Source organism: Bombina bombina, chromosome 6, assembly GCF_027579735.1.
Source record: "Bombina bombina isolate aBomBom1 chromosome 6, aBomBom1.pri, whole genome shotgun sequence".
Taxonomy (NCBI): Eukaryota; Metazoa; Chordata; class Amphibia; order Anura; family Bombinatoridae; genus Bombina; species Bombina bombina.
The window spans coordinates 341,158,690-341,169,079 of NC_069504.1; the positions used below are offsets into that span (position 1 = coordinate 341,158,690).

The window sequence follows — 10,390 nt, forward strand, 5'->3', positions numbered from 1 at the left end:
TTTATGTATCACAAAAACATGCAAGCTTTTATAAGATGTTTTATTAAATTTTATCCTAAAAGGAAAAAAATAAGATTGTTACATCTGTTTAACGGGGGGGGGGGGATCCCATTTGTGTGAAGCATCTTACAAGGTATGTTCATTGTAAGATTCCATTTAAATGGTTCATGGCTGCCACCTTGTGGTCAAGATAAATACAATGGCCACAAGTGTGTGTTGTTTTTAAAGGGACATTAACGTCATTTTTATATACTTTTATATATTACAAAAGATTTGTATAAAAATAAATATTGTCATATTCATAGGGTAAATGCATTGCTTTGGCTCTCTCATTCCTCTTAATTATCTTTGCTCCTTTGTTGTGGCCAGATAAGGTCTGATGCAATGCTCAATCTTTAACTTGGTAGCATATTGTCAGGTCAGAGTTCTAAAATATACAGCATCTTCTTAGGTTGGCCCACATTGGACAACTACAGAAAAGGTTGGCAAACGATAAAAAATAATATCCATATTGTGTGTGTGTGGGGGGGTAATTTTTAATGTTTTAAATATGTTTCTGTGCATAGTAAAACAATTGTTCCTGGTGGTGTGTCACTGTTCATCAACAGAGCTGAAGGCATTTTCCTAATAAGTCCGTGTGTGTTCTGGGCACAGGGATGAGTTGAGCAAAAACAGGCACTTTGTGTTAGTTAAAAAAATTAATTAATACGTTTTAGCTTAAAGGGACAAACATTAATTTACCCCTTTAAACGTTATTAACCCCTAAACCTCTGGCCTCCCACATCACCACCACTAAATAAACCTATTAACCCCTAAACCTCCAGCCTCCGACATCGCAAAAACTAAATTAAACTATTAACTCCTAAACCTAACAAACCCCCTAACTTTATATTAAAGTTACAATATCCCTATCTTAAAATAAATAAAAACTTACCTGTGAAATTAAAAAAACCTGTTTAAACTAACAGTTAACCTAACATAACTATTATACTAAACTATTATACTAAAATTAAAAACACTACCAATTAAAAGAACTAAATTACCCATTAAAAATAACCTAACACTACTAAAACAATTTAAGTCTGAAATTACAAAAAATAAAAAATACTAAATTATGAAAAATAACAAACACTAAATTATGAAAAATAAACAAAATGATCAAAAATAAAAAGAATTACACCTAATCTAATAGCCCTATAAAAATAAAAAGCCCCCCAAAATAAAAACACCCCCTAGCCTACAATAAACTACCAATAGCCCTTAAAAATGGCCTTTTGTAGGGCATTGCCCTAAAGAAATCAGCTATTTTACCTTGAAAAATACAAAGACTCCCAACAGTAAAACCCACCACCCAACCAACCCCCCAAAATAAAAAACCTAACTCTAAAAAAACCTAAGCTACCCATTGCCCTGAAAAGGGCATTTGTATAAGCATTCAGCTCTTTTACATTGCCCTGAAAAGGGCATTAAGTTCTTTTAAAAAAGCCCAAACCCTAATCTAAAAAAAAAAACATAAAAAAAAGTAAAGAAAAATCTAACACTAACCCCCGAAGATCCTGTCACAGTTTCTGAAGTCCAGACATCCATCCTCATCCAGGTGGCGAGAAGTCTTCATCCAGGCGGCAAGAAGTCTTCATCCAGGCGGCATCTTCTATCTTCATCCTGGCGGCATCTTCTCTCTTCATCCCGGCAGCGTCTTCTATCTTCATCCGGCGCAGAGCGTCTTCTTCATACGGTCACAGCCGTACACTGGATCTTCAATGCAAGGGAGCCTTTTCAAAATGGCGTCCCTTGCATTCCTATTGGCTGATTTGATTCTTGAAATTCAAATCAGCCAATAGGATGAGAGCTTTTGAAATCCTATTGGCTGTTCCAAACAGCCAATAGGATGAGAGCTAATGAAATTCTATTGGCTATTCAAATCAGCCAATAGAATTTTAGTAGCTCTCATCCTATTGGCTTATTTGAACAGCCAATAGGATTTCAAAAGCTCTACACCCCTAAGGGGATTTCCACTTAGGGGTGTACTAACTTTTGTTGCCAAGGGTTTAGACATTAATGGCTGTGTGTTGAGTTTTTTTGAGGGGACAGCAAATTTAAACTCTTAAACAGGCTGTACACTCACTACTTTACATTGTAGCAAAGTGTAATTTCTTCAATGTTGTCACATGAAAAGATATAATAAAATATTTACAAAAATGTGAGGGGTGTACTCACTTTTGTGGGATAATGTAGAAAACGCCGCCAGGATGAAGATAGAAGATGTTGCCTGAATGAATACTTCTCGCCGCCTGGATGAGGATGGATGCCCGGACTTCAGAAACTGTGAGTGGATCTTTGGTGGTTAGTTTTAGTTTTTTTTTTAACATTTTTGGGTGGGTTCTTTTTTTTAGATTAGGGTTTGGGCATTTTTTTAAAAACGGATTACCCTTTTCAGGGCAATGTAAAAGAGCTAAATGCCCTTTTAAGGACAATGCCCATACAAATGCCCGTTTCAGAACAATGGGTAGCTTAGGTTTTTGTTAGAGTTAGGTTTTTTATTTTGGGCGGTTGGGTGGGTGGTGGGTTTTACTGTTGGGGGTCTTTGTATTTTTTTCAAGTTAAAAGAACTGATTTCTTTAGGGCAATGCCCTACAAAAGCCCTTTTAAGGGCTTTTGGTAGTTTATTGTAGGCTAGGGGGTGTTTTTATTTTGGGGGGCTTTTTTTATTTTTATAGGGCTTTTAGATTAGGTGTAATTGTTTTTATTTTTGATAATTTCGTTTTAGTGGCGGCAGTGTCGGGTAGCGGCGGAATAGGGGTTAATAATTTTAGTGGCGGGGATGTGGGCAGGCGGTAGATAAGGGTTAATAGGTTTAATATAGTGTTTGCGATGCAGGAGGGCCTCGGTTTAAGTGTTAATAGGTATTTTATGGGTTTTAGTGTACTTTGTAACAGTTTAGTTATGAGTTTTGTGAAACATTTTTGTTACACAAAACTCATAATTACTGCTCTCAGATGATGGTATGGATCTTGTCGGTATAGGCTGTAACGCAAGCATTTTAGCCTCACCGCACAACCTGTAATACCGGCGCTAAGGAAATCCCACGCAAAAACATAATTTTTTTGAGTGTGGGATTGACGTTGTGTTACAGGCTAAAATGCTTGCGGTATAGCTATACCGACATGACTTGTAATGGCTGCGTTACTGTTTATATGCTGAAAGGCCATTTTTTCAGTGTTAAAACCGTAACGCAAAACTTGTAATCTAGCCGAAAATGATCTAAACTTTCCTCATGCAAAACATATATTTAACATGTTTATATACTAAAATAGTCCGTATGCACATCCCTTTAAATGTAGTTTGCTAGTAACATTCAAAATTTTTAATCTGATGACCAAAAACCCGCTGGCATGGAGAGAAATCTTGCAAATCTTTTTGGGCTCATATTTGAGCATTATTTTAATATTCAGAATTCTGTATAAGGAAATAAACAGCTCTCAAGCTAAATTTGCCTTTCTACAATTATTTGAGGGACCTCACAGTATGGACAAAACCTCTTAGATAATCTCGCCAGAGCAGATTATCAGGCCCACAGTGATCTGCATACATATATAACATGCAAAACATCACATATGTGAAGCCACTGAACTCTCAAAAAATATTATGTTATTATTGTGAGCATAAACACAAATTATCTATTTGATTACAGTATGCATTATCAAACAAGCCAGAACTTAAGCCCTTTGACCCTGAAGTAGCCGCAATTCAGCCATATCAGGACAATTCCTTTCAACCAGTTTATTTTGTATCTGAAAGCTTTGAAGATTCCAAAGCTAAACTCAGGTGAGTAACATGTCATAAAATTAACAATGTTCCTTCAATGGTGATAAAATTTGTCATCAGTTTCATCTAACAGGCTGGGATTTTAGAATATACCTGCTGAACAAAGGTGGTTTGATCAAATTGATGGAACCCTGCTGAAGACTTGGCCTGCTGGCGGGACTTGAGGACAGCTCTAAATACCACAGGCTACTGTTTAACCAATCAGAGGAGACTGTGCAGTTAGGAGGGTGACAGTCTGTGTTTTACAGGAGAAATTTTGAGGTTAAAGGGACACAGAAATAAAAATTTCTAGAACTCATCACCGGAATTGAGTCCCGGTCCGCCGCTTCTTAAAAGGGGTGCCGATCAAGCAGAGTGCAGGGGATCAAGTCGCCCTTTTAGTATCTTGCAGACAATTTCATGAGACACCTAGGGATACCACTTGTTTGGGGGTGCTACCTTCTGGGAGGAATAGGGGAGCAGATTTTAAGGGTCTCCCATTCCTCCCAGAAGGTAGGACCCCCTAACAAGTGGTATCCCTAGGTGCCTCAATAAATTAAGGCCTAAAACGCCACCTCCCAATGCAAACTAGAACTGCACTAACACCTAACCCCCCTCTAAACTAAAATAAGCATATTAACCCCTAAACCGCCGTACTCCTGCCTCGCAAACACTAGTTAAATATTATTAACCCCTAATCTGTCGCCCCTAACATCGCCGCCACCTACCTACATTTATTAACTCCTAATATGTCGCCCCCAACGTCACCGCCACTATACTAAATTTATTAACCCCTAAATCTAAGTCTAACCCTAACATCCCCTAACTTAAATATAATTAAAATAAATCTAAAGAAAACCTACTATTAATAACTAAATAATTCCTATTTAAAACTAAATACTTACCTATAAAATAAACCCTAAGCTAGCTACAATATAACTAATAGTTACATTGCACCTAGCTTAGGTTTTATTTTTATTTTACAGGCAAGTTTGTATTTATTTTAACTAGGTAGAATAGTTACTAAATAGTTATTAACTATTTACTAACTACCTAGCTAAAATAAATACAAATTTACCTGTAAAATAAAACATAACCTAAGTTACAATAACACCTAACACTACACTACAATTAAATAAATTACCTAAATTAAATACAATTAACTAAATTAAATACAATTACCAAAATTACAAAAACAAACAAACAAACAAACACTAAATTACAGAAAATAAAAAACAAATTACAAGATATTTAAACTAATTACACCTAATCTAATAGCCCTTTCAAAATAAAAAAAGCCCCCCCAAAATAAAAAAAACCCTAGCCTAAACTACCAATAGCCCTTAAAAGGGCTTCTGCAGGGTATTGCCCCAAAGAAATCAGCTCTTTTACCTGAAAAAAAAATACAAACAACCCCCCCAAACAGTAAAACCCACCACCCACACAACCAACCCCCCAAATAAAACCCTAACTAAAAAAACCTAAGCTCCCCATTGCCCTGAAAAGGGCATTTGGATGGTCATTGCCCTTAAAAGGGCATTTAGCTCTATTGCGGCCCAAAGCTCTAACCTAAAAATAAAACCCACCCAATAAACCCTTAAAAAAACCTAACACTAACCCTTGAAGATCCACTTACAGTTTTGAAGATCCGACATCCAACCTTAACGAAGCCGGGAGAAGTCCTCAACAAAGCCGGGAGAAGTCTTCACCCAAGCCGGGAGAAGTGGTCCTCCAGATGGGCAGAAGTCTTCATCAAGATGGCATCTTCTATCTTCATCCATCCGGCACGGAGCAGCTCCATCTTGAAGACATCTGGCGGGGAGCATTGTCTTCAATCGACGTCTTTTTCCAGAATGAATATCTCTTTAAGTGACGTCATCCAAGATGGCATCCCTTAGATTCCGATTGGCTGATAGAATTCTATCAGCCAATCGGAATTAAGGTTGAAAAAATCCTATTGGCTGATGCAATCAGCCAATAGGATTGAGCTCGCATTCTATTGGCTGTTCCAATCAGCCAATAGAATGCAAGCTCAATCCTATTGGCTCAATCCTAGCCGTTTTTTTGGGTCGGTTTTATTTTTAGGTTAGGGCTTTGGCCCGCAATAGAGCTAAATGCCCTTTTAAGGGCAATGCCCATCCAAATGCCCTTTTTAGGGCAATGGGGAGCACAGGTATTTTTAGTTAGGGTTTTATTTGGGAGGTTGGTTGTGTGGGTGGTGGGTTTTACTGTTGGGGGGTTGTTTTTTTCAGGTAAAATAGCTGATTTCTTTGGGGCAATGCCCTGCAAAAGCCCTTTTAAGGGTTATTGGTAGTTTAGTTTAGGCTAGGGTTTTTTTTATTTTGTGGGGGCTTTTTTATTTTGATAGGGCTATTAGATTAAGTGTAATTAGTTTAAATATCTTGTCATTTGTTTTTTATTTTCTGTAATTTAGTGAGGTGTTTTTGTAACTTAGGACATTGTATTAAATTTATTTAATTGTATTTAATTTAGGGAATTTATTTAATTGTAGGGTTAGGCTAGATGTTAGTGTAACTTAGGTTAGGTTTTATTTTACAGGTAAATTTGTATTTATTTTAGCTAGGTAGTTAGTAAATAGTTGATAACTATTTAGTAACTATTCTACCTAGTTAAAATAAATACAAACTTGCCTGTAAAATAAAAATAAAACCTAAGCTAGATACAATGTAACTATTAGTTATATTGTAGCTAACTTAGGGTTTATTTTAAAGGTAAGTATTTAGTTTTAAATAGGAATTATTTAGTTATTAATAGTATGTTTTCTTTAGATTTATTTTAATTATATTTAAGTTAGGGGGTATTAGAGTTAGGGTTAGACTTAGATTTAGGGGTTAATATATTTAGTATAGTGGCGGCGACGTTGAGAGCGGCAGATTAAGGGTTAAATATGTAGGTAGGTGGCGGCGATGTTAGGGGCGACAGATTAGGGGTTAATAATATTTAACTAGTGTTTGCGAGGAGGGAGTACGGAGGTTTATGGGTTAATATGTTTATTATAGAGGCGGCGATGTCCAGAGCGGCAGATTAGGGGTTAATAAGTATAATGCAGGTGTCGGCGATGTTGGGGGTTTCAGATTAGGGGTTAATAAGTATAATGCAGGTGTCGGCGATGTTGGGGTGGCAGATTTGGAGTTAATAAGTATAATGCAGGTGTCGGCGATGTCGGGGGCGGCAGATTAGGGGTTAATAAGTATAATGCAGGTGTCGGCGATGTCGGGGGCGGCAGATTAGGTGTTAATAAGTGTAAGGTTAGGGGTGTTTAGACTCAAGGTTCATGTTAGGGTGTTAGGTGTAAACATAAAATGTGTTTCCCCATAGGAATCAATGGGGCTGCGTTACTGAGATTTACGCTGCTTTTTGGCAGGTGTTAGACTTTTTCTCAGCCGGCTCTCCCCATTGATGTCTATGGGGAAATCGTGCACGAGCACATACAACCAGCTTACCGCTGATTTAAGCAGCGCTGGCATTGGAGTGCGGTATGGAGCTCTATGCTCTATGCTCACTTCTTGCCTTTTAACGCCGGGTTTGTAAAAACCTGTAATTCCAGCGCTGTAGGAAAGTGAGCGGTGACAATAATGTGCAAGTTAGTACCGCACCCCTCATAATGCAAAACTCATAATCTAGCCGTTAGTTACAAAAAAATAGTAAATTACAGTATCCAAAATAAAAAACCCACCATTATACCTAACACAAATCAAAAAAAAAAAACCCACCTAAACCCTAACACTAAAATAAATTACAACAGCCCTTAAAAGGGCTTTTTGTAGGGTACTGCCCTAAAGTGATCCATTTTCCATTTGCGTGCTCTGACGGCATCAGAACTAGGCTCCCATAGGAGCCTATAGAAGTGCGCTCTCGTGAGCACAATGCTACCCAGTTATGCTAACGCGAGGTTGCGTTTGCATTGCTGAAAACTTGTAATACCAGCACACATTATCGTGCGCTGGTATTACACAGTGTTACACAGTGGAGCACAAATATTGCTTTCATCAAATTTATATTTAGCGCCTCACTTCTAATCTAGCTCTGTATAATTCTTAATGAATGCAGGAAGCATGTTAAAATTATAGGTTATATATTTTGCTGCTTAAAACAACTATTTGATTTAAAGGATTTGCATGTTACAAAAGTTGCCTTTTTGCCTCAAAAGAAGCATAGGAAAATCACATTGGTTTGTTTTAATGCTTTATTTGACTTATCCAATTAACCATTTCATATTTTATTTGTACTTTTCTACTTATCGTTTGAAATCAAAGCATTTTATTGTAATAAAACATTTTAAATGTGTACAACTCTCATAGTGTGACTTGATATATATTTTCTTTTTATTAACTTATAACCTGAGCATGTATAAAAATCTTTAACTTTGAAATAAGCCATTCAAACAGCTTAGATACATTGAAAAACAACAAAATGTGTTTTCAAGTTGTGAAAGCTGTTGAATTTGAAAAGTCCAAAAAGTATTTTAAAAATCTTCTCTCAGCGTTTTCTGGTGTGCTTGGATACCACAGTCCAATTGTCTAAATACAATGTTAATGCAGGGCAAAGCAATATGAGACAATTTACACACTTATTCAAATGAACTAGAATATATCTCTAGATCTAGTTAAAGGGACACTGAACCCAAATTTTTTCTTTCGTGATTCAAATAGAGCATGACATTTTAAGCAACTTTCTAATTTACTCCTATTATCAAATTTTCTTCATTCTCTTGGTATCTTTATTTAAAATGCAAGAATGTAAGTTTAGTTGCCGGCCCATTTTTGGTGAACAACCTGGGTTGTCCTTGTTGATTGGTGGATAAATTCATCCACCAATAAAAAAGTGCTGTCCAGAGTTCTGTTTAAAATATAAACTTAGATGCCTTCTTTTTCAAAAAAAGATAGCAAGAGAACAAATAAAAATGCAGTGGGATCTTTAAAAGGAAAGTTCAATTTATTTTCATTTTAAGATTTGTGAGTTCAGCATTCTCTGTGTCACATATCTGAAGGGCAGAGGAAATGGTTTCATGCAGTAATCTTTGATACAGCTAATTGACTTGATTGAAAATCAGCTTCTCATTTTTATTTCTGTTTCTCTCCTTGTAAAGGCAATTTGCAATGAAAATGAAGAAATCCTTCTCGCTCCATTATGATCCCTTCACTTGCCGTGTCGAAGTTCTGGATTCCCCACAAAAAATCAAGAATACACTTAATAACATAAAAGATGAGCTGGACAATCTGTGCAGTGCAGTGGACAATTTTCTGCTTAACTATGAAAGGAAAGATGTCACTGATAGACCTTAGAGTGGAAAAAAAATGAGAGAAAAAGTGCATTTCGAAGCATAAATTATGTGAAAATAATGTTCAGTGTCTCAATTACATAGCAAATGGTAATGCTTTAATTTAACAATCATAAGGTAATTAAAATACTGTGAATTATTTTAGTTATTCATTGCGTATCTCTGGCTGTTTTTTTTCTTTCTAATTTTGTAGATTTTAAGTAAGGTTATCTGGCAGTGTTGATAATCAAAAAACATTGAAGTGCCTTAAAGGGAAGTGAGAACTAGGGCTCTATTACATATGCGGCGGCGCCGCGCAAAAGCCGTCGCCGTCGGTTTTTACGCGATTTTGGTATCACATATACAGCACGTATATTTCACCCGTCGGCCGCAATTTTTACTCACATAGGCTAACATAGAACCGCTTGGCAAATCGGTATCACATATTCAGCGCAAGGACTAACGTGGCGAAAATGGAGAAATTTGACTCCATTTGCACCTCGCCACACAAAGGCAGCCACAGCAAGCCTTGCACTGAGTATGTGAGCACCGTAACTCCTGTAACTGCCTGAAAATATTAACTAACATCTAACGCATGGGCAATATCTATCTACCTGTCAACCGCAATCCCCCACCGCAATAACTAATAAAGTATATTAACCCCTATGTCCTCCATCAAACCCACATCATAATTAATAATAAAATATTAACCCCAAATCCGACAACCCCCCACAACGCAATATGCCTAATTAAACTATTAACACCTATATCCGCCATCAAACCCACATAGCAACTAATAATTAAAGTTATAACCCCCAAATTCGCCAATCCCAACATCGCAAACTACCTAATAAATGTATTAACCCCTAATCAGCCATTAAGCCACATCGCAAAGTCCCCATAAAAACTATTAACCCCTAATCCGCCAAAACCCACAACGTAAACTAATTAAATTACTAAATTAAAATTATTAAATTACTAAGCCCCCTAACCTAACACCCCCTAAATTAAACCCAATTACCTAAATTAATATTACGAAATTACAAACAATTAAAATAAAAAACCTAACATTACTTTAAACATAAATAAAACTAAGTTTAAATTAAGTTAAAATTACAGAAATTAAAAAAAGTCTAACAGTACATAAAATAATAAACAAGATTACCCAAAATAAAAAAATTAAACCTAATCCATATGAAAATAAAAGAGTCCCCCCAAAATAAAAACACCCCCTAATCTAATGCTAAACTACCAATAGTCCTTTAAAGGGCTTTTTTAAGGCATTGCCCTAAGTAAAACCGCTCT

The 10,390-nt window shown here is 36.4% G+C and overlaps 1 protein-coding gene across 1 annotated transcript in view; it reads left to right on the top strand.

Moving 5' to 3' along the window:
• The window catches only part of LOC128664421 (tyrosine 3-monooxygenase-like), a 97,788-nt gene extending 88,678 nt beyond the window's left edge, over positions 1 to 9,110 (top strand). The window contains 2 exon segments of the mRNA XM_053719252.1: positions 3,692 to 3,825; positions 8,915 to 9,110. Of these exon segments, the coding sequence (XP_053575227.1) occupies positions 3,692 to 3,825; positions 8,915 to 9,110 (330 nt within the window).
• The last annotated feature ends 1,280 nt before the right edge of the window (positions 9,111 to 10,390 follow it).